The sequence below is a fragment of the Clinocottus analis genome, unplaced genomic scaffold, assembly GCF_023055335.1.
Source record: "Clinocottus analis isolate CAN_PGR_092001 unplaced genomic scaffold, fCliAna1.0.p SCAF_19, whole genome shotgun sequence".
Taxonomy (NCBI): domain Eukaryota; kingdom Metazoa; phylum Chordata; class Actinopteri; order Perciformes; family Cottidae; genus Clinocottus; species Clinocottus analis.
Window position 1 is genome coordinate 4,784,757 of NW_027175920.1, and position 26,691 is coordinate 4,811,447.

General features: G+C 40.3%; 4 protein-coding genes across 7 annotated transcripts; 3 read left to right on the forward strand and 1 right to left on the reverse strand.

Annotated features, from left to right (window-relative positions):
- Positions 1-6,338: 6,338 nt before the first annotated feature.
- fbxl15 (F-box and leucine-rich repeat protein 15) lies at positions 6,339-8,903 on the reverse strand. Of its 2 annotated transcripts, none has more exons than XM_068582540.1 (5): positions 8,761-8,903; positions 8,272-8,431; positions 7,670-8,172; positions 7,324-7,546; positions 6,339-7,203 (listed from the first exon to the last, which is right to left on the reverse strand). In XM_068582540.1, the coding sequence occupies exons 1-4, from the start codon at positions 8,784-8,786 to the stop codon at positions 7,357-7,359; spliced, it is 879 nt and encodes a 292-aa protein (XP_068438641.1). In that variant the 5' UTR covers positions 8,787-8,903; the 3' UTR covers positions 6,339-7,203; positions 7,324-7,356. The 2 variants fall into 2 exon arrangements, with proteins under 2 accessions (XP_068438641.1, XP_068438640.1); XM_068582539.1 differs by having other exon boundaries at positions 8,272-8,434.
- Positions 8,904-9,644: 741 nt separating this feature from the next.
- On the forward strand, positions 9,645-11,166 carry gpx9 (glutathione peroxidase 9). The gene is made up of 5 exons (XM_068582541.1): positions 9,645-10,087; positions 10,204-10,297; positions 10,660-10,790; positions 10,882-11,012; positions 11,109-11,166. Exons 1-5 carry the CDS (start codon positions 9,956-9,958, stop codon positions 11,164-11,166), a joined length of 546 nt encoding a protein of 181 aa, XP_068438642.1. The 5' UTR covers positions 9,645-9,955.
- Positions 11,167-11,566: 400 nt separating this feature from the next.
- Positions 11,567-14,000, forward strand: ndufb8 (NADH:ubiquinone oxidoreductase subunit B8). The gene is made up of 5 exons (XM_068583345.1): positions 11,567-11,685; positions 11,933-12,059; positions 12,317-12,416; positions 13,211-13,366; positions 13,837-14,000. Exons 1-5 carry the CDS (start codon positions 11,595-11,597, stop codon positions 13,927-13,929), a joined length of 567 nt encoding a protein of 188 aa, XP_068439446.1. The 5' UTR covers positions 11,567-11,594; the 3' UTR covers positions 13,930-14,000.
- Positions 14,001-14,243: 243 nt separating this feature from the next.
- sec31b (SEC31 homolog B, COPII coat complex component) lies at positions 14,244-26,663 on the forward strand. Of its 3 annotated transcripts, none has more exons than XM_068582536.1 (26): positions 14,244-14,380; positions 15,067-15,313; positions 15,670-15,865; positions 15,982-16,077; positions 16,320-16,460; positions 17,182-17,324; positions 17,415-17,514; positions 17,624-17,785; positions 18,174-18,326; positions 18,422-18,652; positions 18,737-18,811; positions 18,923-19,015; positions 19,130-19,247; positions 19,389-19,567; positions 19,652-19,778; positions 19,971-20,116; positions 20,511-20,684; positions 20,769-20,921; positions 21,026-21,212; positions 21,685-22,083; positions 22,183-22,221; positions 22,957-23,015; positions 23,711-23,836; positions 23,953-24,072; positions 24,175-24,246; positions 24,963-26,663. In XM_068582536.1, exons 2-26 carry the CDS (start codon positions 15,111-15,113, stop codon positions 25,140-25,142), a joined length of 3,672 nt encoding a protein of 1,223 aa, XP_068438637.1. In that variant the 5' UTR covers positions 14,244-14,380; positions 15,067-15,110; the 3' UTR covers positions 25,143-26,663. The 3 variants fall into 3 exon arrangements, with proteins under 3 accessions (XP_068438637.1, XP_068438639.1, XP_068438638.1); XM_068582537.1 differs by lacking the exon at positions 14,244-14,380 and adding an exon at positions 14,588-14,716; XM_068582538.1 differs by lacking the exon at positions 22,183-22,221 and having other exon boundaries at positions 24,963-26,662.
- Positions 26,664-26,691: the final 28 nt, after the last annotated feature.

Consider the following 26,691-nt stretch of genomic DNA (forward strand, 5'->3'; position numbering starts at 1 on the left):
TGCAGTTTATACATATGCAACAATAAAGACTGAAAGAAATTGTCAATTCATTGTACTTAAATATATGTCACACACATACATGCATTGATACATGCATGCATGCACTCATACATACACACATGCATACATACATACATACATACATACATACTGTATCTGCAACACTTATGAGGAATTGTTTTTGGTGTCAGTATGTGCTCACCCTCAACAAAATAGCAGAAAAATGTCTCTTGTGTCAACTATTTAGGTGTTAGTGTGTGTGTACTGAAATGTTCAAACTTAAAATTCTCTTATCATTCAATATTTTCTTAAATGTTCATCATTTTGTTGGTCGGAATGTTGAAACTCCGTCTATCCGTGGACGCTTTGAACTTCTCTAAAACCTCTTTGTGCTCATTCATACTTTCACCAACAAACTTTGTTCAAACCTATAACGAGCCCCCACCCTTTGCACTTTATTGTATTAGCTCAGCTTTTTCACAGCGTTACAGTGTTTTTGGAAGCACAGTTGAAGTTTCAAGCTCTTAGTACAGATGTTATCATTGTTGTGTATTGCGTGGGATATTCAGGACTTGAATTGTCTCATTAACCACCTTCACATTTAACTGCTTTCTTCACTATTATTTCATATATTTAAAATGCAGATTTTCAGCAGCCAGGATACGTATGTATATTTACTTCCGCCTTTATTTTGAAGTGTAATTTCTAAATGCTTTTTAGAAGCAGCAACACACTCATTCTGTGATCTGAAACTCAATACTCCAAGGACTCTGAAAATACTTTGAAAAAGGACAGAGATGTTAACTACTGAGTATGCCAAGAAACAATGAAACACAGAGAAAATATCGACATTGCAGCGCAACAAATAATCAGGTTGAGGCAAAAAAAAAGACAGTTTGAGAAGACCTGACCTGACCTGAATTAAACTCTCCTTGCTGACATGATGATATGCTCCATATTATTTTTATTGTGCACAATACTGTGGAGTTGTCACATTGTGCCATGCTGATCCTCTCCCCCAGCTGCCTTTCTGCAGAGGGGACCTATTTTTCTCAGAGGCCCAGTGAAGGCAGGAGAGGATTTTTTTTATTTTTTGGGGTAGAAAAAGATGGGTCACAATTTCCCTCCCATGCTCTATAGATGCTGGTTGGTTAATGAAGTAACAACAAATTGGGCCGCGGGCTAATTTGGAGTGGCGTTTTCCTGGCCCCTCTTGGCCCATAGAGATGTGTTTCATTTTCTCTTATCAGTGATTCAGTCATGTGGATTTACGCATGGACGCCTCTGTCTCCCCCGATCGCTGTGCTAATGGAAACTTCGTTAATGTCATTAATCTACGTGCCGAGACATGTACTAAACACATATTTTGCTATTTGTTCCCCATTTGTCAAATAATACTAAGAGTTTCTAGACAGTGAAGCAGCACAGAATAAATGAGACAGGGGAGGAAACTATTGTCAAATACTTTAGAGGTTTAGAATTTTTGAATAGTTCAGGTGACAATAATCTTCAAACACGGAGACTATATCCCACCACAAATGATCATATTCACTGCATTCCACCGATATCCCCATCCACAGACATGGTAGTTTAAGTGAGGAGCACAATGCAAGCCTCTTGCGACTGTGCAGAGAATTTAGAGTTGTCCTTCTTTGTCGGATCTTAGTCGCCATACAATGAAAATGATGAGATAGGCTCGAGCATCTTTCAGTGTCCTCCATGCGTAACAAGATGTGATCTGTGATTACAGCAGAACGTTGAACCCTGATCTCTGCTGGCTGGAGGACACAAGTTCAACACAGTTACTTACAATTTAGCAGCACAGATTAGTCAGAGGGCAAAATGCTCCTGCCAGGACGAATCCTCGTCATGCTTGTATACATACTCTCCTCTAGGTAAATTAGACTGTTTATATTGCAGGCAAATTGAGCGTACAGCTACAGAAACGGGGCCTCTGGGTGCTCAGAATCTTGAGCCTGGGTGGCAGAAAGCTGGAGGAGAGAGCAGGTTGCCTGGCAGGAGGAAGGTTACGTCTTTAGCAGGAATTAAGGCTGAAAAAGTGGAGCAATATTTTTTTTTTTTTGGAGTAACAGAAGAAGCATAAGTTGAAAAGTAAGTGAAAAAATAAGTAGTAAAAATTTGATCGCAAAGCATTGGGGGATACTATACTGCATGCTCTATAACAGCAAAAGCTACTTTAAGAGGACAATTGCAATGAATGCACTGGCAACATTATTGTAATTCACTCATTATAAAAATACAACAAAATGTCGAACAGCGTATTTTACAGTTGAAACTATATTTTTTACAACAGCATACTGCTTTGATAATATAATGTTTCCCTGTAAAATCACAGTTCAGTACAGTTTATGGTGGACGATGATGATGTCACTTGAGTAAGTTGTGGCTCCTTATCCCTGCTTGAGGCCGACAGCTTGAGGCTACATAGACAGCTACTAGCATAATACACCCAAATCTCAAATTGCATTGTGGGTGATGTATGCGCGAGATTTCGACAAATAAGAAGAATGCGTTGAATCAAATAATAATGTATACTGATTCTGTTGAAGCTATTTGGATTCTTTTTATTTTAAACTGTGCAGCGTGAGTTTGATCATGCTAAATGTATGGCGAACTCTGTGTTCAGAGGCAGAGCAGCGAAAGAGAATCACTCAAGTGTCACTTTAATGTTCATATTTACAACACTGTTGGGGCTTTAAATGATGATTCTTCTCATTATCTGCTATTTCTGATTAATGTGTTGAAAATGCATCGTCACAAGTTCCCAGCGCTCAAAGCGACATTTTCAAGTAGTTAGTTTTGTTCAATCAAAAGTCCAAACCTAAAATATATTCAATTAAAAATGACATAAAACAAAACAATAAAAGCCACAAATATGTTTGCATGACATATTGTGTTGTATTATTCAATGTTCTATTGACCAAATATCAATCGATCAACACATTGTTTCAGCACTGGGGAGATTGCTACCAAACGATACTGCTACAACAAGTCTTTTAGTGAATTCTGTCATACTTGTGGACAATCTGTAAATTGTCTTTTTCAAACTTACAAAATGACCCTCAAAAGAACTGGGCCAACACATTCTTCACCCAAGCAATGAATAGTTGTGAGTCACATGATGCCGAGATGCTCTATTCATTCATAAACTGTGTGAGCAACTGGGTGACCGTGTGTTTCCGGTCCAGTCTGGAGTTAGAAGCGCAGTAATTAGAAAGATGCTAATGGGTCTGACAGTTATGAGTCCAAGCAAAGCCTGAAATGCCGCTTTAATTAGACGGCACCTTGAAGACGTCTTGTGTGGCATCGTCATTCATTCCCCTCAGAAGAAACAACTGCACTCGGCCTGAATCTCCACATAATAGACTTTTTTTTTTTTCATTTAAGCCTCACATCCATGACACACATGTGAACCCTGGAGAGGTAGTTTGATCATCAGTTTATCAACACTTTCAAAACCCTGCTAAATTGAGACCCTCGTGGTTTATTTCACCAGATTGTTAACACACATGTTTATTCATGCTAATGTTAAAATCCAACATTATTTCCTGCTTGGATGATCAAAATTCTGATGGCCACGCTCACAAAGCCACTTTAATGTTGCCATTAGTTATGCTTCTCTGGTGGCTAAAGGATGGATCCCTAAGTCGCAGGATCCAATAAGGTTGTATGTGAATGGTTGGAGGAGATAAACTACATCATATAAACGAAAGAAAGACTCATCCACTGATGGAAGACGGGAGGGAAAGTCTGTTAATTAAAAATATGAAAATGAACAAAATCTTTGACACAGTTTTGGGCCCATCTGAACAGCTACAGCAATTCTCTCTCCACCTTATATGAACATCATTTAATTAACAGTGGCCCAACCAATTTCTTTTTTTTTTAGCATGAATCTGTATTTTACAAAAAGAATATTTAACATTTTAATATAGAGTTGGTTAATGTTACACAAAACAGACGACAAATGGCGGTTAATCTGTGGGTATACGGTCAACTGCGATATAAAAGTATAAACTAACGTTTTAGAAAGTCTATGTTGCCATAGTTTTATGTTACTATTAATTTAAAAATGCCAAAACATATATTTTTCTCAAATCCATCTAGCAGGCACAAGGCTGCTACTCATTGGGTGGCTGAAATAACCTTTAGCAGCGAGCATAATGAAAACAGGAAACGGCTGGAATTATAACACAGTTTTGTTTGCCAAAACAAAGCATAATATAAGATGTTAATGTTGCTTAGGATGGCCAGTCTTTTTTATTAAATAAAACATAAAATCCAACCCATTTCCCCACCTCAACAACATCCAATCAGTCCCAGTTGCACAGAACAGTTAATGTTATTAGTTATACCTGTGCTTTCTCTAATATGTCAAGTCAAAATGTCTGCCATTAAAAAATAAAATAACTGTTTTCAGAAGAACTGCAAAGCTCTGTCTTTGAACCAGCCGCCACAACAACACACATGAGTGAACCTCACGAGCCTCTGAACAGCATCAGTAAGTTACTCTGTCAGCGGACTTTAAAAGCAGCCAGAGATTAAACTTAGATTTATTCTTACTTTTAATAAGTACAGTATATTACCCTGCTGCCGGGGGCTAAAACTGCAAACTGAATAAAATGGACCTACTTCATTGTTGTGCCTAGGTATAAAATGATCAGTTGCTATTGATCAATAGTTTAGACAAGTGCCAGATTATTGACAGGAAGACAAAATATGTTAGGCCGGTTATGTTTGAGAAATCCCCCCATACACTCAATCACTGGAACAGAAATTGCTCCATGGTATATAATAACGCAGCTATGTTTCTTTCCCCCTCTGCAGATCAATGCTAATTGAGGTCTTACATGATGAATGTCGTCTGAAACGTTTTTAACCCGCTGAGTGCTGAGCAGCAACAAGGACGGGCCACTGAACATGAAGATGTTATTTATACAAACTATCATACGGATAACATAAGTTAGTTTTCTATTTCAGTCAGTGACCTACAGTACATTCAAATTCCCCTTCTTCATATTGTGATACAAGATTAATATCTATGGAGCATGTTAACCAGACTCCTCCCTCTTTAAGTTTTACTTAAAATGTGCAAAATCTTTGAAAACATGGGTTTCTATTGAATGATATGCAGCGGGAGTTGCTTTACGAAAGGAGATTCCAACATTTACTTTATAACTATTGAAACCACGATGTGTCCTCGGAGCCACAGCGGTACAATATGATGATCAGCACAGCTAACAGAAGGATGCCGGTCGATCCCTGAAGCCCTCCAAACACAACTCTCTGTTGGTGCACATTCAGCTGCGTGGACAGCACGCAGCAGATGGAGTAAACCATGCCATCAAGTGGAAAATAGACCTGTTGTGTTGTGACAGAGGCAAGTTACAATGTAGTCTGCAAATCGGAAGACCGGAGGAAACTAAGAGGGATTTTTTTTTGACATGTAACAACAAAGGGAGTCATTAACTCTTAATGTTCGTCCATCGTAGAAAGTGTTAACACCATGAAGATGTTTATTTTCAAGATCTGCCCAACGAGTCAGACATTAAATTAAATCTGAGAGAAAAAGGTTCCTGGCTTTATTTTATACACCTGTCCCTGTTGCCACATTTTACATGTACACTATCACTGTTTCTGAATGGACTGTAGTTTGGATGTCATGCAGCCTCTCAAACAGCAGACTCACAACAGGCACGTATCCTGACTCACTGCTGCCACCTTGTGTCACTCTGAGTCACAACATGTATGTGCATTGAAGAGGTCAACCCCATCTTTCACTTCCACGCTGCAACGCTTTGACAGTACCCTCCTATGCTCGACAATCGAGGGAAATGTAGGAACTAAAAGAATCCTGTCAATCACAGCAGGTTACAAATCATTCAACTTTCATTGATTAAGAAGCTAAAAGGAGGCCTCGGTCATTATTTTTTTTATCAGTTGTATATATCATATTTGTCAAGAACGCATGGGAAAAATTACTTAGATTTCTTTTGATCTTCAAGCTCCATATTCAACACTTTTTTGGACAAAGTGACCTCCGCCACTCGACATTAAATAAAGTGTCTTCTTCAATGTCATTATAAAAGTCAGAGAGATTTTTGCTATTAGTTATATTAATTCAGTAATGGGGGTTGATTTTTTTTAAATATATTTTTAAACTATTTAAAAATGTTAAATGAAAAAAAAGAGCACTGGTATCAGATGGGTACTTTCAGATTGAATATTGGAATCGGCATTAGAAGAGAAAAAGTGTGATTGCGTATCTTAATGTTACATCACAGCAAATACATAAAGTGGAAAAGTGACAACGATCATTTCTGATGGTATTTTGCAATTTATTATTTCTTATGTATATAATTCATATACTGTATTACTGGGCAACAGCATTTCAGTACAGGATTATTATTATTACTTTAATCATGTCAAGTGTTTAATGGAAATAGTCATTTTATACTCTAATTTCAAACAAATACTACGCTACACAAATATGCAATATGAACGAAATATTTGCTTCGACAACATAACAAGAACATTTTAGAGTCACAGAGACTTTGTTTCTGGAAGACAAACGGTCAGCATCACTAACTAAATTGCATTCACCTTCATTGTATTGTAGCGGCAGCAGAAGTCTCAGTAGTGAAGATAATGAAAACCTAGACAAATCAAACAAAAAGTGAGAAAATGTTTTTGCTCGATTTGGGTGAATTGATCCTTTTAACTGTTGCATACATGCAAAATGAAATGTTTAATTAAACTCAAACATTATTTGTAATGTTTCGAAATGAAACATAAGATAAGACTTTTCTTAAAATGTCATATACACAGTAAGTAAACAATGTACTTTGTGTTTAAAAAAAACAACAAAACAATACACTCTACTTTAGTCAGATCTTATTTTCTATAAAGCCAAATTATTACAACACGATTAACTAATAGTGCAGTGACATCTTTTAAACATGAGGCAGCAATTCTTAAAACAAACTACATGGCTTTTTTCAGTCATTTTTAGATGTAAACGTTATTGTCATCTTTGATCCCATTCAAGTGAGTTTTTTTGCCCAAATTATTTTTAAACTTGAGTGTAAAACATTCAGGTCTTCTTGAATTATCTTGACATTCCCTAGAGCCACTGAGATGCACAAATGATGCAGCTGAGAGTGACTGCTTTGATGAGGAAACCTGTCACAAAGGAAAGTAAATGTTCATTACAAGTGATTGTCACTCCCTTTATTTGCTGCAAATAGACTTATAGAGATATAAACACGTCAGAAGCTCATATATACTGCTCGTGTTGCTTACCTGTCTACATTTGACAGATAGATAGCCTTCTGGCTATATCTGGAGATTGATAAAAGGAGCAAAACCCAGCACATCCTGAAGAAGCACCAGAGCCCTCTGTAAAGGCGGCTCAACATCTATCACCACATCGCGCTTGCGTAGAGGATCCAGGCTCGACTCTGTCACATTGTGGCAGTGATTCACCTTCAGGGACTGCAGCTTCGGGCAGTACTCTGCAAGAGTCCTGTGAGCACAGCATGCAGAGGATATTATGGATGGGCGCACAAGTGAGATGGTGCATGTTAAAGTGTGGGCAGGGGTGGCACAAACTTAGCTGCATTACACTTGAAAATAAGATATGACATACTTGATGGACTGGTTCCTGACCCGCAGGCAACCTGTCAGGTCCAGCTGCTCCAGGCCCCTGCAGTTCTTGGCCACCTCCTCCACCGACTCATCAGTGACGTTGGCATTGACTGCCAAAGATAGAGACCTCAACTTCAAACACTTCTTGGCCAGGTAGCAGATGGCGTCGTCCTTGAGCTGGCGGCAGGCTGTGAGGTCGATCGACTGCAGACCCCCGCAGTGGTCCGCCAAGCTGCGCAGGGACAGGCTGTCCACCCACTCGCAGTGCGCCAGGCCGAGATGCTGGAGGTGCATGCAGCTCAAGGACACCGCCACCAGGGAGTGGCGGGTGAGCGAAACACACCCGCTCATGTCCACTCTCTGCAGGTGCTGGTTCTGGCCAATGACTGGCAGCAGCTCCTTGTCTGTTACCCAGTCCGAACAGCTCTGAAGATGCAGGCTGTGGAGAACTTTGTTGTCTTTCAACATGGAGCAAAATGCTTCCTTGGAAATAGATGGTCCAATCTGTAAAGATCACATCGACCCAGATAGCAGACTTCCATCATCATACATCTCAATATATATATTTACAGACTATTCAAACTCTCACTTGTCAGGACTTACCAAGGACAGATCAAAAGTCCTGCAGTTGGCAAGATACACCTGGATGAGGCTGTGGAACTGCTTGCTCACCCTCTGCAGGCTGACAAGGTGTTGCAGAGGCAAATGGCATAAAATATGTGGAACCAGGACGTCCTCCCAGGGCAAGTCAAAAAGATGGCATCTGCTGAAGAAGTGCAACCTTGTTTTATTGCTGAATTTTGACACTGCATTCAAAGCTCAGAACAATCAGAAACACTACATGTTAAGATACATATTAGGAAGCAAGAATACCGTGAAGACATTAAATATGATATGGCATATCAGCCTTGTCACGGTGATATATGTATATATAATTTAAGTTAGCAGCCATAAATGAATAGGTGTAACGACAACCAGCTACATCCTCCAGTGGTTGTTGTTGCTACCGCTGTTAGCCGAGGAGCTAGCTTGTCGGTTCCACTAAACCAGCTGCTTTTAAAACGCAAAACCAGAATTTTCAAAGGCACTCACGTTCGCATCTTGTCCTCTTCATCCATTCTGACTCAACTTTGTTATACGCAGTTTTTAGGGACGCATTGCTCTTCACATAGGTGCCAAAATAACGTATTTTCCTTTAGCATCTTGCAACCGTTTAAGGTGTAACCCAAACCCAATGCTGCATTCAGGGACTATCAGAAGACTTTAAACCAAAATCGGAATGGCACATTAACTATCCAAAAGCGTAATAAGTGCTGCCAAATTTGGCATTACGGAAAGATGAAAGACAATCAGTTGTGTGGTAAAAGTGACAAACCCACAAATATGTATTCGTCGTATTACCTTGTATGTTGATATCTCTATTTAATATTTTTTTAAATGCCCAATTATGCACCACTGGACTTTCTAATAATGAAACAACAGCTAGCCTATCGCCACTCTTTAATTCAGCACATTGTTGTCGTTTGTGATCAAAACTATGCTTCGAAAAATGTTAGAGACGTGGTGTTTCGGTAACGTGGGTCTAATATAATTATGGATTTACGCGTTTGCGAGTAATTTGAACGCAGCAGTTGTAATTTTCCGGGTTTACGTCAACGATCATGCTAAAGTAATTTACATATTTGCTTTACGATTATACAATAACCCAAATGTTTTATTAATGCCTGATGGACTCCTCTGATCATGCAGTTGCCAGTATTCTTTGTTTCATGTTCATTTTTCTTTAAACTCCTTTATTTCCAATACAAAAATAATATTAGTCAAATTAACTAGTTACAAAGATCTCATCTTATGGTTATACATATAAGTAAATATAATGCCTATTGTTCTGTGCAGTAACTTTAGACTGTGATTTCAGAATATGGAACCAAAGATACATTATTGAATGGTATTCTTAGTGTTATGTATTCCTTCTGAAAGTGTGATTTCTAAAGAGGAAAGGATGCAACCAAAATGAGCCTGACCCATATATGTTTATTTTTAATCTTTAATTTCCAAAGCCAATCAGCTGTCACCACATTAGCAGCCTATTTTCCTGGAACACATGTGCTGAAAAGATGACCATCCTGCCAGCTCACCTCTGCCCAGGAGAACAATGAAGTCATTCATGCTGAACAATTGCTGACCCATGAGTTATGTTTCAGTGAATGAGATGAGCCAACAGGATAGCCGAGTGAATACTCACTCTTGACTGACTACAATCCCATATACAAGCTTAAGTACAAGCATGGCGTATAAATCAATCTATGATTTCTCTGTTGAGACCCTGGATGGACAGCCGGTTCCGCTCAGTAACTACAGGGGTAAAGTGCTTCTCATCATCAACGTTGCCACCTTCTGAGGGTCAACAATAGAGGAGGTAATATTCTACAAAGAGCAATGATTGATTGCACTCAGATCACATTATCTCATCACACATCTCCTGTGCAGTCATATTTTATTAAAGCCCTCTGATTTTGTGTCCTGTTCCCTCAGTACCACCGACTGAATGCACTGATGGAAATGTTTGGCGACCTCAACTTCACTGTCCTAGGATTCCCCAGCAACCAATTTGGTCTCCAGTCACCTGGTGGGTACATGGATGTTTTTGAAATGTGACAGCCATAACATATTATTTACTTTGGTGTGCAAGAGGAATACTGTACTTTACTCAAGTAGTGTGCCTAAGAACAATATGGAGGTATGTGTACAGGATTTATTATTCATGTTACTTTATACTACGCTTTGTGGCTTGCGACCCCTTGCAAAAAATAAATGTCTAGTTGCATACTTCTTCCACTACAGACCTCCAAACATAATTGTTTGTCTGATGTACATGCTAAGTGGTAAACATTTGACATGTTATTTTGAAGTTATGAATACATACAGGTTTTCTTGAAGCATAAGTTGTAAACTCATTAGTAATACAATATTGTACTTATATCTTTTCAGAAGGGAATCAGGAAACCCTTAACGCTCTTAAGTATGTGAGACCTGGTGGTGGGTTTGTGCCAAAGTTCCCTGTCTTTGGGAAGGTTGAGGTGAATGGATTAAATGAAGAACCTCTTTTCACCTATCTAAAGGTAGTGTTGGGTTTTAATTTTACAAAATATGTGAATTTATAGCATTAGTTAAGGATTTTTTTATTGATAGAGTATATTTATACTGTCACAGGAATTGTTGCCATTTGTGAATCCTGTTATTGGAGATATGAAGAAATTCTACTGGTGCCCAATCAATGTCAATGACATTCGGTGGAATTTTGAGAAGTTCCTAATTACGGCAGATGGCATGCCCTTCAAAAGGTGAAGTTATACATTACAGACTGCATACTAGAAACCAAATCAGCCCTTCATTAGGTCATACATAATAGTGGCGCTAATGTTTTCCCTTTACTGCAGGTATGAACTTCATTGCCCCATTGAGAATGTGGAGAAGGACATAGCAGATCTTCTATGACGGATTTTATTTAATTTGTCACCGGTGGCAGAGTGACGATCCCCCAGTAAATGCACTTGTGCACCTGAGCTGGATCTGATGAGAAGAGGAATAGGCCTCGGGGCCTCAGTGCATTCACTCTGAGTACCAGTTCCCTTCAGCTACTGAGGAGTTTGCATGTCACTGTCACATTTACTCGAATATGATGGTGTCTGTCATTCATACATTACTATGAATTAATAAAAACACTTTAAAATACATGTTCTAGTAGTTGCTTTTGTTTTCACTACTATTATTGCTTTTGTTAATATCTTGAATGGCCCATGCAGTAATTATGTTTGTTAATGTATATGTTTAGTATGGAATGGTCTTTACGCCGACCCTTACATCAGATCTTGCGCATGCGTGCTGTCTAGTCTGTCGGAGTCGGACAGCAGCAGCCAGTAAACATGGCTGGAATTGGTTTCCGACGGTGGGCCCAGGCTCTCGCTAAAGGAAAAGGTCCTGGCCTTTCAGCCCTTTTGTCGGGATCTAGAGCAGGTCAGTAATTGTATAGCTTTCGTTCTGATCATTTTCTGTTCAGATACTTGTCATAGTTTTAAGTTTAAAGCCTCGAATGAACGTAACCTTGACATGCTAACGTTTACTTGCGCTAGCTGAGCAGCTTCCGCTGTTTTGAATGAGTGTGCAGCTCCTTACACGTCCACTGGTTTAATTTACTTCATGCTTACTTGCTATCGTATTTTGTAACTTCGAAATTGTTTTTCCAAAATGATTTGTGTGTCAGCCTCTGGTACGTCAAAGGGTAGTCTACCTGGTCCCTACCCGACGTCCCCAGAAGAGAAAGCTGCTGCTGCAAAGAAGTACAACATGAGGATTGAGGACTATGAGCCATATCCCGACAACGGCGAGGGGTGAGCTTTATAAAAAAAAATTAAAAAGCCCGTCATTCGTACTAGTTTAAAATGCCCTTGGTCTCTCTGCTGTTAATCCCCTTGGGAATTAATAAAGTACATATCTATCTATCTATCTATCTATCTACCTATGAAAAGCAATGTTCAGCTCAGTATTGTTATGCTTGCCTGAAACATCACAACTACATCACATGAATCACTAGTATATCATCAGTATATGTCATGTTTAACTAACTGCCATCCTTGTGTTTTTGTAGCTTTGGTGATTATCCAATGTTACCAGACAAATCTCAGCATGAGAGAGACCCCTGGTACAAGTGGGACCACCCTGACTTGAGAAGGAACTGGGGAGAGCCGGTAAGATAATGATCCCTTGTTTTGATATCAGGTGCAGATGTGCAACCCATATAGTGACAAGACATTCCATCACATGAACTAGTTCCACCAAATTTAATGACATTCAACATGAAATCATGTTATTATTGCTCATTCTGGTATGTTTCACTTACCAAAACTAACACCATAATTGTGACTAATGAATGAGCCTTGTAACAAATAGGAATTTCTAAGTGAAAGACATAAGTCAAGCCTGACACTGACAGCCAAAAGTGAAGCCAGTCCTGCCCCCATATGCGATCTGCATGTAATCAAGGCTCTACAATTGCTTCTGTAAAAGGAGCCCCAGAAATATCAAATATATGTTTGTTGTAATTTGGAAATATGTCCCACTCTGTACTTATCTTGCTACCAATTGTTTTAAGATATGTTATGTATATTTATATTGTATCACTACTGTAATAAAGAGACATCGCACATACATACAATTGTATAATTTCTGAACATTGTGCATTCATCATTTTGTCTAGAATGAGTAGCACTGTAGGTTTAGATTTTGGCAGTTGTATAGATAACAACATACACAAACATTACTCAAGTGCACAGTATATCATTCCTCTTTATAGACACAATTGTTTTTGGACAGTATTCAGATCAGCTTGATTATCTTATTTTGTACAGACTCCACTCAAGACAGTGCTTCATTACAATCCTAAATTCACTTGGATGACAACATGAATGGTTATAACAGTATATACATTACAGTACAATAATTACCATTAATCAGTGATTGTTCTCTCTCTCTCTCTCTTTAGATGCACTGGGATTTTGACATGTTCATCAGGAACCGTGTGGATACATCTCCCAGTCCCGTGGATTGGCCCACAATGTGCAAACAACTGTTTGGTTTCATCGGGTTCATGCTTTTTATGTTCTACCTTGGGCACAAATTCCCATCTTATCAACCTGTTGTAAGTAAAGACCAATGCTTGGGTTTATTTATTTCAACTACATTATATTATATATATAAAAACACGCTGGCTGGCATACTGCCAACAGTGACCGAATGCAGTAGAACTTTCTGGTATTTTTGGCATAAAGCATTTGACATGCTAGGTACTAACTAGTACTTACTAAATTTTTTTCTGGCATAATAGAGAGTATGATAGTAAAGGTTTTAGATTGCACTGCTAGTTTGTATTACACTTGGTGTGACTTGGTTATATTAATTGGAATTAAGGACCTGCTTTGCTCTATATACTCTATCCTGACCGCCTCCATTATCATTATTATTTTGGAATTACTCCAAATATGTTTTGTACTTTTTTTAATGTAATTTATTTTTAGTGCTGTGCCACCTGTAGTTTTGGGTGATTTTTGATTTTTTTCTTTCTACTGTCAGTGTGGCAATTTTCAGTAAACACTTTGTTTTGTCTTCCAGGCACCAAAACAGTATCCCTATAACAACCTGTACTTGGAGAGAGGAGGAGATCCGGAAAAACAACCAGAAGAAGTCAAAAATTACGAAATCTAATGACTACAATCTGACTCTACTCGTGTATATATATTTCTCTCAATAATAAAGACTTGTATAAGTTACATTCATCTATGTGTTGCTGTTTTTTGTATAGAAATATTGTTGACCTGCCAAATGGCTCACAATTAAAAGAGTTGAATTTGGACTGACTAGTCATAAAAGAACATGTTCACACATTTTTTGATCCGTCGTTATAATCCGAGCTAGATACAATTTACAAAAACAACAACAAAAAAAAAGTTTGGTCATTGGTAACGTCTGGGTTACTTTAGGCCACGTCCATATGAGACCGAAATGTCCGTGTCGGCCACCGTAGCTCAGTGACAACACGGCAAAGTACTTTGAGCGAAATCCGTCTGCTGCTAAGCTGCTAGCTTTTGCTGAGAAGTAGCTGTCTCTCCGGCTTGCTGTGGATGCGGACAGTTGGGCTGTGATAAAGACTGTTGATGTGAGTTACTCTCAAAAGCCATGTGTGTCTTTTTCTTTGCTGGGTTCAAACGTGTCTGATACACAGCGTTTCTGTTGAAATATGGGAGCAAAGGGTGGTGGCTGAAGAACTGATTTGCTAACTAGAAGCAGCGTCGGTTCCGGTTATACACCGGAGCTAACGTTACCCTATTAGCCTGTACGACGTCTTATGAATACGACATTAACTCATCCCTTTACTGAACTGATGGGTCAGTAATGGCGGCGAGCAGATAGTCTGTGTTCAATGTTTTAAACCATGGTTGTACGAGACGCAATTGCGAAATGCTAGCATAAGCTAACTGGCGACACGTACCAGGTTAGTTCGCATCGCATTTATTTCTTAGTGACTTGGCGACAATTTAACGTCGATAATATCACCGGTTACTGGGATGTGGTTGACATCTACTGTGGCTATGTTACACATGATGTAACGCTAGTGGATGTTAGCTGTGAGTTGACGTTAGCCAGCAGTTTCAGGGTATAGTCGGAGACAACCTGTCAACTACGTTTACACCAAAAGCGTTGCGAAATTCGTGCATCAAGGTGGCACGTTGTTGGAGCTAAGTCAGACTTTAGGAGTGTTTGAGCTGTGTTTGTTCTGTACTTAACAGTGTACTGTTAATCCCCACCAATTGTTAAGCAAAACGTGTGTTATCTTTGATGCAGTGGAGTCCGTTCGTCTGTCCAGGACTTGAAACTTGTTGAGGAATATGAGGCTAAAGGAGATCCAGAGGACAGCCCACCAGGCGTGGAGTCCTGCCCAGCACCATCCTATCCACCTTGCCTTAGGAACATCAGCACAACAGCTGGATGCCTCTTTCAACACCACAGCTGCCCTGGAAATATTTGAGGTGGACTTCTCAGATCCATCTCTGGATATGAAGCTCAAAGGGTCATTACCCACCTCAAACAGGTACATTATAGAGGTGATACATGAATAGGATACAAGATGCTACCTCTGTCTGTATCAGCCACTGGAGATAAGTCACATAAGTAGGGCCTGTATACATTTGGAAGTTCTGATAGAATATGATACAAATAATTGAAATAATTAATGTCTTGTTTCGAATGAATACACTAAATCCATGGTATTTTATTTCCCACCCTTTTTTTTGGCTCTAAAGACAAAGTGTTAGACAGTTAAACATAGCTTTTGAAAAAGTATACAGGAGGTGAGGCCTGCTCACCTAAAGACCAAGTGTTTTCCAGTTTTGGCTTTGAGTATGCCATTTGTAACAAATAACTCACTTTAAATTTCATATTCCAAAGGTTGCACAGTATCGTATGGGTGGATTTTGGAATGGGAGCCGATGGTACTGGAGGGAGACTGGTTGGCGGCAGTGAAAGTGGCACATTAACTGTATATAACCCAGAGGTCATAATGAGCTCTGGTGCAGAGGCAATAGTGGGGCAGTCTGACAAACACACAGGACCCATCCGAGCACTCGATTTCAACCCTTTTCAGGTAAACGCCTTCAAGATAAATCTTCTGTGTCCTTAGAGACAGTTTGCACAGAAGGATTTCTCTTTCCTGGTGCTGCTATACACAATATTGATCGCTCTCAATTTTTCCTCTCCCAGAGTAATCTCCTCGCTTCAGGGGCAAACGATTCAGAGATATATATCTGGGATCTGAACAACTTTAACAGTCCAATGACACCAGGAACAAAGACGCAGGTGGGTGTGTCATTTGAGATATTGTGAGTTTGGTGAAGTTCACATGTGTTTTGCGAGAGATGATTTTACTTCTTTCTTTCTGCCCTTATGTACTTTTCTGAGCCAATACACAAATTAGAAACCACTGGCAGATTTATTTTGTTTCTTTACCTTTTTAGTTTCATGTATGTGAGTTAATACTCATCAATTTCATAAAAAGTCAGATTTGTTTTGATAACAACAGCCTTTGTCTCGTTTTTCAGCCTGCTGAAGACATCAGTGTGGTGTCTTGGAACAGGCAGGTTCAGCACATCATGGCCTCTTCCAGCCCCAGTGGGAAAGCAGTCGTGTGGGATCTGAGAAAAAACGAGCCCATCATCAAGATCAGCGACCACAGCAACAGGGTTTGTGGGTTTAATACAAATGACATTAAGTCAGAAGTTATCTTCTACCAAAAACACTAAATTTATCATGAATCGATTAATAATCTGCCACAACATTACTAGATGATTAAACCTTTGTAAAGCGGTTGTTCTTATGCTTTGCCTGCTCATTCACAACGACCACTGTACAGAAAAACAAAGACAGACAGACTGGCTTTCTATGGTCATCACTCAGCCATGCCCTCTAACTTATTTTTAGTTTACTAACACATAGCACATAAACATGAATGAGTATATACAGTACATAGTATCATTAAGTACTCGTATCATTGAAAATGAATTATCAAGGGTTGTTTTAATAGATGGTCAGCATTATTCTTAAAGTTACCTCCAATACAATTTGACTTGTGGTAATGAGAATTATAATATTCACGCCTGCTGTACACTTTCAGGACAGTCCAGTGCTCTTAGCATCCCTACAATCAACTCCTATTACTGCTTTTATGTCAAGTCTCTGATTTTAACCTGCAGCACTCTGTGTTTACAAATATCTACTTTCTGAAAACTCTTTTTTTCAACTCATGAGTCAAATCATAAATGCTTTGGGAGGCAGAATTAATTTAGCAAATATTTGTAAGCTTTGCAGCTGTTTTCCGGCTACACAAAATTAAAACAATTATGTTGCACCCTATAGAAAGTCTCTTAACATCCTAAATAAAGCCCATCTTTCGTGTGATTTCAGATGCACTGTTCAGGAATGCTCTGGCACCCAGACGTAGCCACTCAGTTGGTGCTGGCCTCTGAAGATGACCGAATGCCAGTCATCCAGATGTGGGACCTCCGTTTTGCCACTTCGCCCCTTAAAGTCTTTGAGAACCACACAAGGTGAGGCTTGAACAGTTTGTGCTCATTTCAGATTTTTTTGTCATGTTGCAGAATATACTGTATATACCTTCTATTGATGTTTCCTTACAGGGGGATTCTGTCTATATCCTGGAGCCAGGCTGACTCTGAGCTCCTACTGAGTAGTGCTAAAGACAACAGGATCCTCTGCTGGAATCCAAACACTGGAGAGGTATTTAACAATAACTGCTGCCTCTCTGTTAGGCCTGAATTACCTTGCCTCATTACCGTGACCTAGCAACAATGATGTGGATTCTCATGTGTCATTTACTTTATTTCAGGTAATCTATGAGCTTCCAACAACGAACCAGTGGTGTTTCGATGTCCAGTGGTGCCCCAGGAATCCAGCCCTCCTTTCAGCCGCCTCATTTGATGGCAGAATCTCTGTCTACTCTGTTATGGGAGGAAGCTTGAAGGCTCAGCAGCAAAGCACAGCTGATAAGGTAGTTGCTGTTCTTAATGTATTTAATCCCAAAGGCGACGTGTTATGCTGCCTTGTTTGTCCACAAGATGGCGCAGGTGTGAAGTTATTGACATTGACTAATGAACAACGATATAACATTGAATTTAAAAGATACTTAAATGAGCTATTTTTTACATTTTTTATTTAGAGATTAATCCTTTGGTCTAAAAAATATTTAGTTCCAAAACTCAGTTTGCATTCGTACAAGACTAAGAACCAGCAGATGTTTACATTCTACACGAAGCTAAAACCAGTGAAATTCGAAAATGTCGCTTCATCAATTCTCAAAAATACTCACAGATTTTCGATTTCAGCTCAAACCCTAAAGATTTGTGCTTGAATTTAACTCTAAACATTTCATTTCACAGATATCCTCTTCATTTGATTCAATGGATCCCTTTGGGACAGGGCAAGTGCTCCCCCCACTGCAAGCTCCTCCGCCTGCAGTGCAGGACACTATAGTTTCCCCTCTGAAGAAGCCACCTAAGTGGGTGCGCAGGCCTGTGGGCGCTTCCTTCGCAGTAAGTGCAACATTCCAACCTTCTATTAGCATGGTGATGGGAAAGGTGTTAATGACTGATCTGGTTTTGTGTTTTTCTTTCTGCCCCTCCCCCAGTTCGGAGGAAAGCTGATAACCTTTGAGAATCCCAAGCTGCCTCCGGTGCAGAGCCCCCAGCCTGTCCCCAGACAAGTGTTTATTAGCCAAGTTACCACGGAGACAGAGTTCCTCCAGCGCTCCAGGGAGCTGCAGGCGGCGCTGCAGTCGGGCTCCTTCAACAACTACTGCCAGGCCAAGATTCAGAGCGCCAAATCAGACGCTGAGCAGGACATATGGAAGTTCCTTCTGGTGGGACCTTGCATCCTCTTGACATGGAGACAGTCAGTGTAGTGTTGTTTTAGTTTTTAAGTAATTCACTTTCTCTGTTTGCAGGTGAACTTTGAGGATGAAGCCCGTGTTAAATTCCTCAGACTTTTGGGTTTTAGCAAAGAGGAACTGGAGAAAAAGGTGTTCTGCCATCTGATTTATAACTGTAGCCATTAATTACTATCTGGCATATATAAGCATGTTACTGTAACCCATATTCTGCTCGCTGTAAAAACTATTGTGTTTATTCAGATTTCCAAATGCCTGGGGAAGAGTTTTCAGCACAATGGACATGGAGTGGATGCCAAAGATCTGGCAGAAAAGATGCAGCGGCTCTCCACTGAGGTCGGCAAGTCTGCACACAAAATGTTTATATTTCTTTTGATATTTTGTTTGCTATTTGCCTACCAAGTTTGCAGCACTTGTTTTACTGTAAAATATCCTTTGTTGTATTTCCAGAGGTCTGATGTAGCAACCGCTGTAGGTGGTGCCAGAACTTCTGGTTCTGGTTCACCGGCAGACTTCTTTACTCAGTCTCCAAAGGAAAACTCAAATTTCCAGATCCCTGTTTCATGTGGTAAATCCCTCATCCACACACACAATTAATGATGTGATTAAAACAATTAAAACTTAATTGAAGTAGTTTGTCATTGGTTTTCATTGGAAAAAGTAACTGCATTCTGCGCTGATGGTGAATGACCGTGTTGTTCTTTTGAAGACACCGATGGTTTGATAAGCCAGGCGCTGCTGGTTGGCAACTTTGAGGGAGCTGTGGATTTGTGTCTCAACGACGGCCGTTACGCTGAAGCCATCCTCTTGTCCATCAGCGGAGGGGAGGAGCTGCTCAAGAAAACTCAGCAAAAATACCTAAGCATTCAAAAGAACAGCATTTCCATGGTAAGCATATGTTTAATTCATTCTGTTTCAATGTGTGCGATCACAGGAAGAACAGTTAATGTAGTGTGTCTGTCTCAACTGTAGCTCATATCGTCAGTGGTGACCCAGAACTGGAGAGACATAGTGCAAAGCTGTGAGTTAGACAATTGGAAGGAGGCTCTCGCTGCTCTGCTGACTTACGCCCACCCTGAAGATTTTGCCCGTCTGTGTGGTAAGTTGCTCACAAGTGTGGCTCCACGATGATCATGCTGCAGCTTGCCTCGCCTCCAGGCAAACTACCGTTTCAGGAATACTTGCTTTACTTGCTGAATAACATGTACCTTTTGTGTTCAGCCTCTCTGCACTAATTTCAGCCTTACCTTTTGGCTTTCACGTTGTTTAATTCTGAGATTCTTCTTGGTAGATACCCTGGGAGGTCGGTTGGAGCATGAGAGGACGGAGAAGCGCTGCCTGCAGGCCTGTCTATGCTACATTTGCTCTGGGAACATTGAGAAGCTAGTGGAGTGCTGGGCCTTGCATAGAGACTGCGCCTCCCCTCTTGGTCTAGAGGTGCAATCTTTTGTCTCTGTACTTTGTTCATGCAAAGCAGTTTTGATTATTGTATTTTCCAATACAATTTGTGTGTCTAACAGAAGGATCCCACCAAGTTGTGATGAATTAAGAATGGTAGCTTGTTCTGATGTGCAAAGTTTAAGAAGATCTTTTTGAGACAATTTTATAAGCTGCACATAGGGTGAACTATTTTAGCCCAAATGTATAAGCACTGAATAATAATATTATTAATACATTTTATTCATATAACACTTTTCAGAATTCTCAAAGACACTTTACAAACATCATAAAGCTACTATAGACTATAAACATAGAAGACACATTAGTCACATGTTAAAAGCGGTAATGTACCCCTTACAGTGTCATGTGACTTTCTTTGTGTGTTTTTCAGGATCTGGTTGAAAAAGTAATGATGCTGCGTAAGTCAATCGAACGCCTCCGCAACAGTGAGGTTGAGATCCAGAGCCCCATCCTGGCCGAGAAGCTAACCTGCTACGCTGGCATACTGGCTGCAGAGGGCAGTCTGGCCATCGCCATGAGCTACCTGCCTGAGACCTCAGACCAAGTAAGAGGCGTCGCAGCAAAAAGCATTTATAATCCCCAGAACAGGGAAATACCAGTTTGTGTTGACACAATCCTGTCTTCCCAGACTGGGATCACAATGCTGAAAGACAGGCTGTTCCACGCTCAGGAAGAGGCTGTCATTGAACACCACCATCCAAACTCCCTCAACAGAGGCCAAGTGCCCACAGCCAAGCCCACTCCTGCTGCTCAGACTCTTACACCAAAAGCACAAATTATGGTATACATTTATTAGCAATCAAAAGCATTAAATGATATATTTTGCAAGACTATATTTCCCATGTAATTATTGATGACTTTTCTTTTTTTTCCCTTACACTTTAGAGTCAGTATCAACCCTCTGCTCCTCCCCAGGCTGCCCAACAGCAGCCTCCTATGCCGTCGATTTTTACCCCTCAAGCTCCACCCAACACCGGGCCAGGTCTGCCGCCTTTTTCTCATGTACAGCCGCCCAGTGGGACCCGCCCTGCCTTGAGGCCGTCCTATCCTCAACATCCTGCTCCGGCTCCAGGTTTGATGTTGTAATCTATTTTTAGGTATTTCAGGCAGATTCTTTTTAGAATTGAAAATTCTACCCTGAACAGAGTTCAGTGGAAGTACATTATGCTGATAATTCCTCTTTTTCACTTGAAGTAGAAATATGAATGCAGGGCTTTAATTGTGAGGTATTAGTTAGTGGAGGTATTGTGCTGGTGGCAATGTGCTCAGTGTTTGAAGTTAGCAAAATACCATACACTTAGAGAAATACACTCTAGTGTAGCTCCGCACCTGTTGCACACGTTCGCTTGTTTATTCAAAGTTTACTATTGAACGTGTCTAAATTGCACCTAATTGGACAAAAGCGCTCTCATGGTAGTACATCCAATATACCCGTTAAGTGTGAAGTAGATCGGATGAGCGGTTCTGAAGATACGTGAAGGACATACAGACAGACTTGCTTTCTTGCTTTATAGTTTGATCGAATAGCACTTGTCCTTTTCCAGGTTTTCTTCCTCATCAGCCATTCCAGCCTCAGCGTATGGCCATTGGGGGACCCTCAGGCTTCCCTCCTCCAGGTCCTTCCATGCCAGCTGCTAACTTATCAGGACCTCGATTACCACCTCCGTCATCGACCCCTGGAGGCCTGTTCACCATGCCTAGCCCTGGGGTGCCACCGACAAGCTTCATGCCGTCTACCTCTTCACCCACGGGCCCAATGCCACCCAGCTCCCAACCCGGAGCCCCAGTTCCCATGTACCCAGGGGGCCTCCACAACCAGGGGCCTGCACCCCCCATGGCATCTGGTCCCTATGTCCCTCTCGGATCAGGGTACCCACAGGGAGGCCCGGGGGCTCCTGCTGTAAAGCCCTTCTTGGCCCCAGCTGTGGCTCCTCCTCCTACAGGTAGATCTCATGTTGCTCGACATGTAACAGATGTCACGAGGAATCTGTTGCTGACGGTTGTTGAATCATGTTGCGCTGTCCACCTTATTTGACTTGCAGGATTCTTTCCCTGGCTGAATTCCCAGTCTGACTATCAAGGTGACAATGTTAGGGTTGGATATGGAATAAGAGTGCAGCAAATTCTACACTTGAGTGACCAGAGAAACACCTGTTTAAAACAAAAACCTACCGTTGGTATTAGATTGCACTCCATTATACATGTTTTTCTGGTCCCTCAGTGTATTTTTGGTGGTGTTTGCGTGTGCCGCTCTATGCTTGAGGATAATGTAGTGACTTTTATTTGTATGGATGTTGGCTTAAAACACAGTAAACAAAACCACATCTCCCATTCTCAAATCGAGATGCTGTAGATTATTATTTTCATAGTAGTTGATAATGTTTGTTTTGAGTTGAAGACTAATTGTTCTGTTTGTTTAATGGAGAGTTTGTTGAATTATGTTTTTGATAGTTTAATCTTAAAAATCGTAGGTGTCGAAGTTAGCATATGAGCAGTCTTGTGGAGACATTTTTACATTTTCAATTGATACATACATGTTTTGAGCGCAAAAATACATTTATGCAATGCTTTTTATTATTCAGCATTATGATATTGTTACTGTTGAAGTGACCTTTTGGATGCCGTATGAACATTTGCTCACATTTGCTGCTGTGTTGAAGCTGCCAGAATCTTTGCCGTAATGACACGTTTTTTGCCATGCAGACTAACCTTCGCACAAAGAGGTCGTCTTGTGCTGTCAATGTTTTGACTGCTTGAGTGTGAGCATGAAAGAAATGCCACGAGCTCCAATTCAAATTCTCCCTCTTCTGATTTAGGACCCCACGAAGGCTGGAATGACCCACCAGCAGTACGAGGTGGACCCAGAAAGAAGAAGGTATGCATGTATTTATCACTATCAATCTAGACTTCTTGGTAAATTTTGTCTAGTCTGTGTATTACTTCATGTACTAAATGTAATTAATTAGAAAACATTTGCAAAATGTTCCTTTTTAGTATTCTAGTCTACAACAAATGTTGTTAGCACAGGTCAAATCAAGCTTTTAGTAAATCCCCTTCCATGTGTATTTTTTGTAAATATTTTTAAGAAAAGAACATTACAATATAATAATCCTGCTTAGATTTGGCCTCTTTCATAATTCTACAATTTCTTATTAATGATACACATTCTTCAGGGCTGAATAGTAGTTATAGACCAGGTTAAATATTTCAACACAACAGCTCAGTTCAAGATGTGATGTCCATTCGTAAAGCTGCACTGATGAATATTTGATTAATACCAATAAATAAAATGACTAGATGTAATTTGAAAGTGCAGCGTGACAAACCCTCAGAGAAATTGGATTGTGCTCTCATTAACCTAATTCCCAGCAGCAGAGGGCGGATGTTTTCAGCAAAACAAGCTCTGATAAACCTGCGACATGTAACAACCCTATAAACCAGACAAAGTCTAACTGACTGAAGTTAAACATTTGTCAGCGTGTCCACAAAGTAGCCAAAACATTACATATATGATTGATTTAAGAGTGTCTTGTCCCTGACTGGCTGTATCTTACTGCCGTGTGCTCTCAGCTCCCTGATAACTACACACCACCAGCCCCTATCACGGCCCCTGTGATGGGATTCCCTGTGGAGGCTCCTCAGACCCACAACCACGCCCAAGTCCCCCCCGGAGCCCCTCAGGAGCCTAATGTTCAGGTTGGTGTGTGTGTGTGTGTGTGTGTGTGTGTGTGTGTGTGTGTGTGGGACAAAGGGCTGTTATCTTGTTTCTTGCTCGGCAAACACCTTATATTTATATCCTTGTTTTTCCTCAGCTTCTGCAGCAGCTGCCAGCCGAGAGGGTGGAGCAGAAAGAAATCCCTGCTGATCACATGATCCTGAAATCCACCTTTGACAGTCTGGTGCATCGATGCCAGCTCGCAGCCGGAGACCCCGTAAGTTTCACTGTTGGCGAGTGCGGCTGAATCCATAATTAATCTCAGAGAAAGTTTGGATTTTATGGGTTGTGGAATGATTGCAAATATTTCCTTTTTCAGCAAACAAAAAGGAAACTTGATGATGCAGCCAAACGGTTGGGATACCTGTATGACAAGCTGAGAGAGCAGTCGGTAAGTAATGAATGAAAGTGAAGCGACATCCTCATACGACCCACACCAAAGAACTTACTATGCCCCGCCCATTACTCCTACTCTGTCAAACTTGCAGAGCTATTATGGAGCCTAGAACAAATGCTCTCCCTGAACAAATAATATACTATGTTTGGGCAAACAAAAAAAGCGATCTCAGTGAGAAGCAGACGGAAATGTCTATGCTTATGCATTTAAGGAATATATCTAAGATGTTGAACTGATTCAGCAGGCAAAACAGGTTAAAAAAAGAGATAAAGATAGAAGCGAAGGCCTAAAGACTAGATCAGAGTGGAAAAGTGAACAAACGCATCCCCTGGCGATCAAGATAGCATTAAGGAAGAACATAGTTCCTGTAAAGCCGGGTAGGTCTTTATTCACAGCTTCACTCATTAAAATAACAAAAGCATACTATGGAAACATTTAATACAACTCCAGAAGCGAGCATAGAAGTGCTAACACAAATAATGCAAGTTTCACTGCAGGTCTTTCAAAATTAAACAGTGCTTTATTAACAGTTCTGATAATCATTGTAGCAATGGATCCAATGGAAATGGGGGGAAAAAATGGACTGTTCAGTCAGACAAAACCTGCAATTTGAAGATGTTTTCATGGGCACTGTGAACTTTCTGACTTTTGTTAGGCTTACTATCAGATGCCACATAGTAACATGTCATGTTTCCTTGTCGATCTCTCAGCTCTCCCACAACATTCTGAACGGGCTCCATGAGATCAGCCGCTGTGTGGCGAGCCAGAATTACCAGCGGGGTCTGGAGGTCCACACCCAGATTGTCAGCAGCAGCAACTTCAGTGAGATCTCCGCCTTCATGCCCATCCTCAAAGTGGTCATGACCATCGCCAACAAGTTGGGCGTCTAACTTCAAAAGGGGAGGAATGGGAGGGGGGATGGTGGAGAGACGCCACCAACCAGACTTCAGTGTTATCATATTGTTATATATGTATTTATTTCTTTTTGACCTGATGACGTGCTTTGATAATGAGAATAATTACTGATGATATTGCAGATTGTGGTCTTCGTCACTCCATACATATTCCTTCCCGGTGGCTGATGTGGGCAGTGAGGTGGATTTTTGTAGAGATTTGTCGATGTTGCTGTGGTGATTTTACGATAAAATGAATGTATTCTGAAAGTTGTGATTCTGTGTAAATTCAACAGTTGGTGTAATATACAAAGTTTGAATCAAAGCGGTGTTGCATTTTCATAGTCCACATTACACTGGTGCATATTGTTCTTCTCATATGCTTGATTGAATACACTTAGTGCTCTAAAGAAAACATCTGAGACTAGCAGCTCCTACGTCCACAGAAGGGGTGGAAATGGTGCCAATGAAATTGGGTTAATCTTACTCTCTATCCTGTCGGTGTAGTTTCTATAAGTGAGAAGACGCATCGATATTTATACTTTGCATCTATCACAACTAGCATCAAGGAAACACCCTCTTAAATACTGATTGTTCCCTTCACCTACTGTAACAGATTGTATAAACTTGAGCTTTGGGGCCAAAGCGCTGCAGAAAGATGCCATATGGCAAAATGTCATGTTTCTGTTAAGTTTAATTTCTTAGCACTGTTGTTTCCTGATAAGTTGTGTGAACAATTTCATATTTTCCGTCAGTTTTTTCAGTGTGCATGTTTTTTCCTGCAGAGTTCACATGGCAGCTCACAAGCAAAAAATGACATTGATTTATGTTGAACTGCAAATGAATTGACATCCGTGCTGCACCCTTAAAGATGCTTTCACTCATCTTTCTACCCAGGTTACGTCTTATCGTTTTGTAACTCTGAAGTAGTTTTTTTTTTTTTAATCGTATTTGTTTTAGATTAGATCAAACAACATAAATGAACTGACAAGTGAGACTATCTGATATTCTGAGAGTTGCAGCTGGACATGAAGCTGGATATCTCGGTGTAACGTGGCAACAGAAGGCAGTAAAGTGCCTCCGTGTGCTCATTTTGGTTGCACGGACATTTATACAATCCACATTACTTACTTTACTCATGACGGTATCTTTTTCAAATAAAACTTCACTTCAAAGATTTTGAGGCTTCAGCAATTTCTTCTGTCTGTCATTATCTTTCTGTTTTATTAGAAAGGGAGCAACCTGTGATCCCTTTACTTACATACTTGCTAAATACATACTATCTCTGTCACTTGGACCCATACAGGAGAACATTCCTGCTCACTGCGATAAGACTATAATAAATCCCCAGATCCTCTGTCAATTGAATCATAAACATCAATAACACTTTCACTGTGTATACTATATTTACCCACTTTACATGTTTGCACTTTTATTCAATTTTTTAAGACATTTAATCAAAATTAAATAATAAAATATTTAACTCTGCTTTCTGCTGCCACAACCAAGTATTACACTATTACACTATCCTATGCTTCCTATAAAT

Coding starts and splice junctions, on each gene's coding strand:
- ndufb8 (XM_068583345.1), top strand. CDS start 11,595: ATGGCTGGAATTGGTTTCCGACGGTGGGCCCAGGCTCTCGCTAAAGGA. Junction 12,060..12,316: donor TATCCCGACAACGGCGAGGG/GTGAGCTTTATA, acceptor GTGTTTTTGTAG/CTTTGGTGATTATCCAATGT. Junction 12,417..13,210: donor GAAGGAACTGGGGAGAGCCG/GTAAGATAATGA, acceptor CTCTCTCTTTAG/ATGCACTGGGATTTTGACAT.
- sec31b (XM_068582536.1), top strand. CDS start 15,111: ATGAGGCTAAAGGAGATCCAGAGGACAGCCCACCAGGCGTGGAGTCCT. Junction 17,515..17,623: donor GGAATCCAAACACTGGAGAG/GTATTTAACAAT, acceptor ACTTTATTTCAG/GTAATCTATGAGCTTCCAAC. Junction 18,653..18,736: donor ACATATGGAAGTTCCTTCTG/GTGGGACCTTGC, acceptor CTCTGTTTGCAG/GTGAACTTTGAGGATGAAGC.
- fbxl15 (XM_068582539.1), bottom strand. CDS start 8,786: ATGGATGAAGAGGACAAGATGCGAAC. Junction 8,435..8,760: donor GAAGAGGACAAGATGCGAAC/GTGAGTGCCTTT, acceptor GCACTTCTTCAG/CAGATGCCATCTTTTTGACT. Junction 7,547..7,669: donor GTCAGGAACCAGTCCATCAA/GTATGTCATATC, acceptor CTGTGCTCACAG/GACTCTTGCAGAGTACTGCC.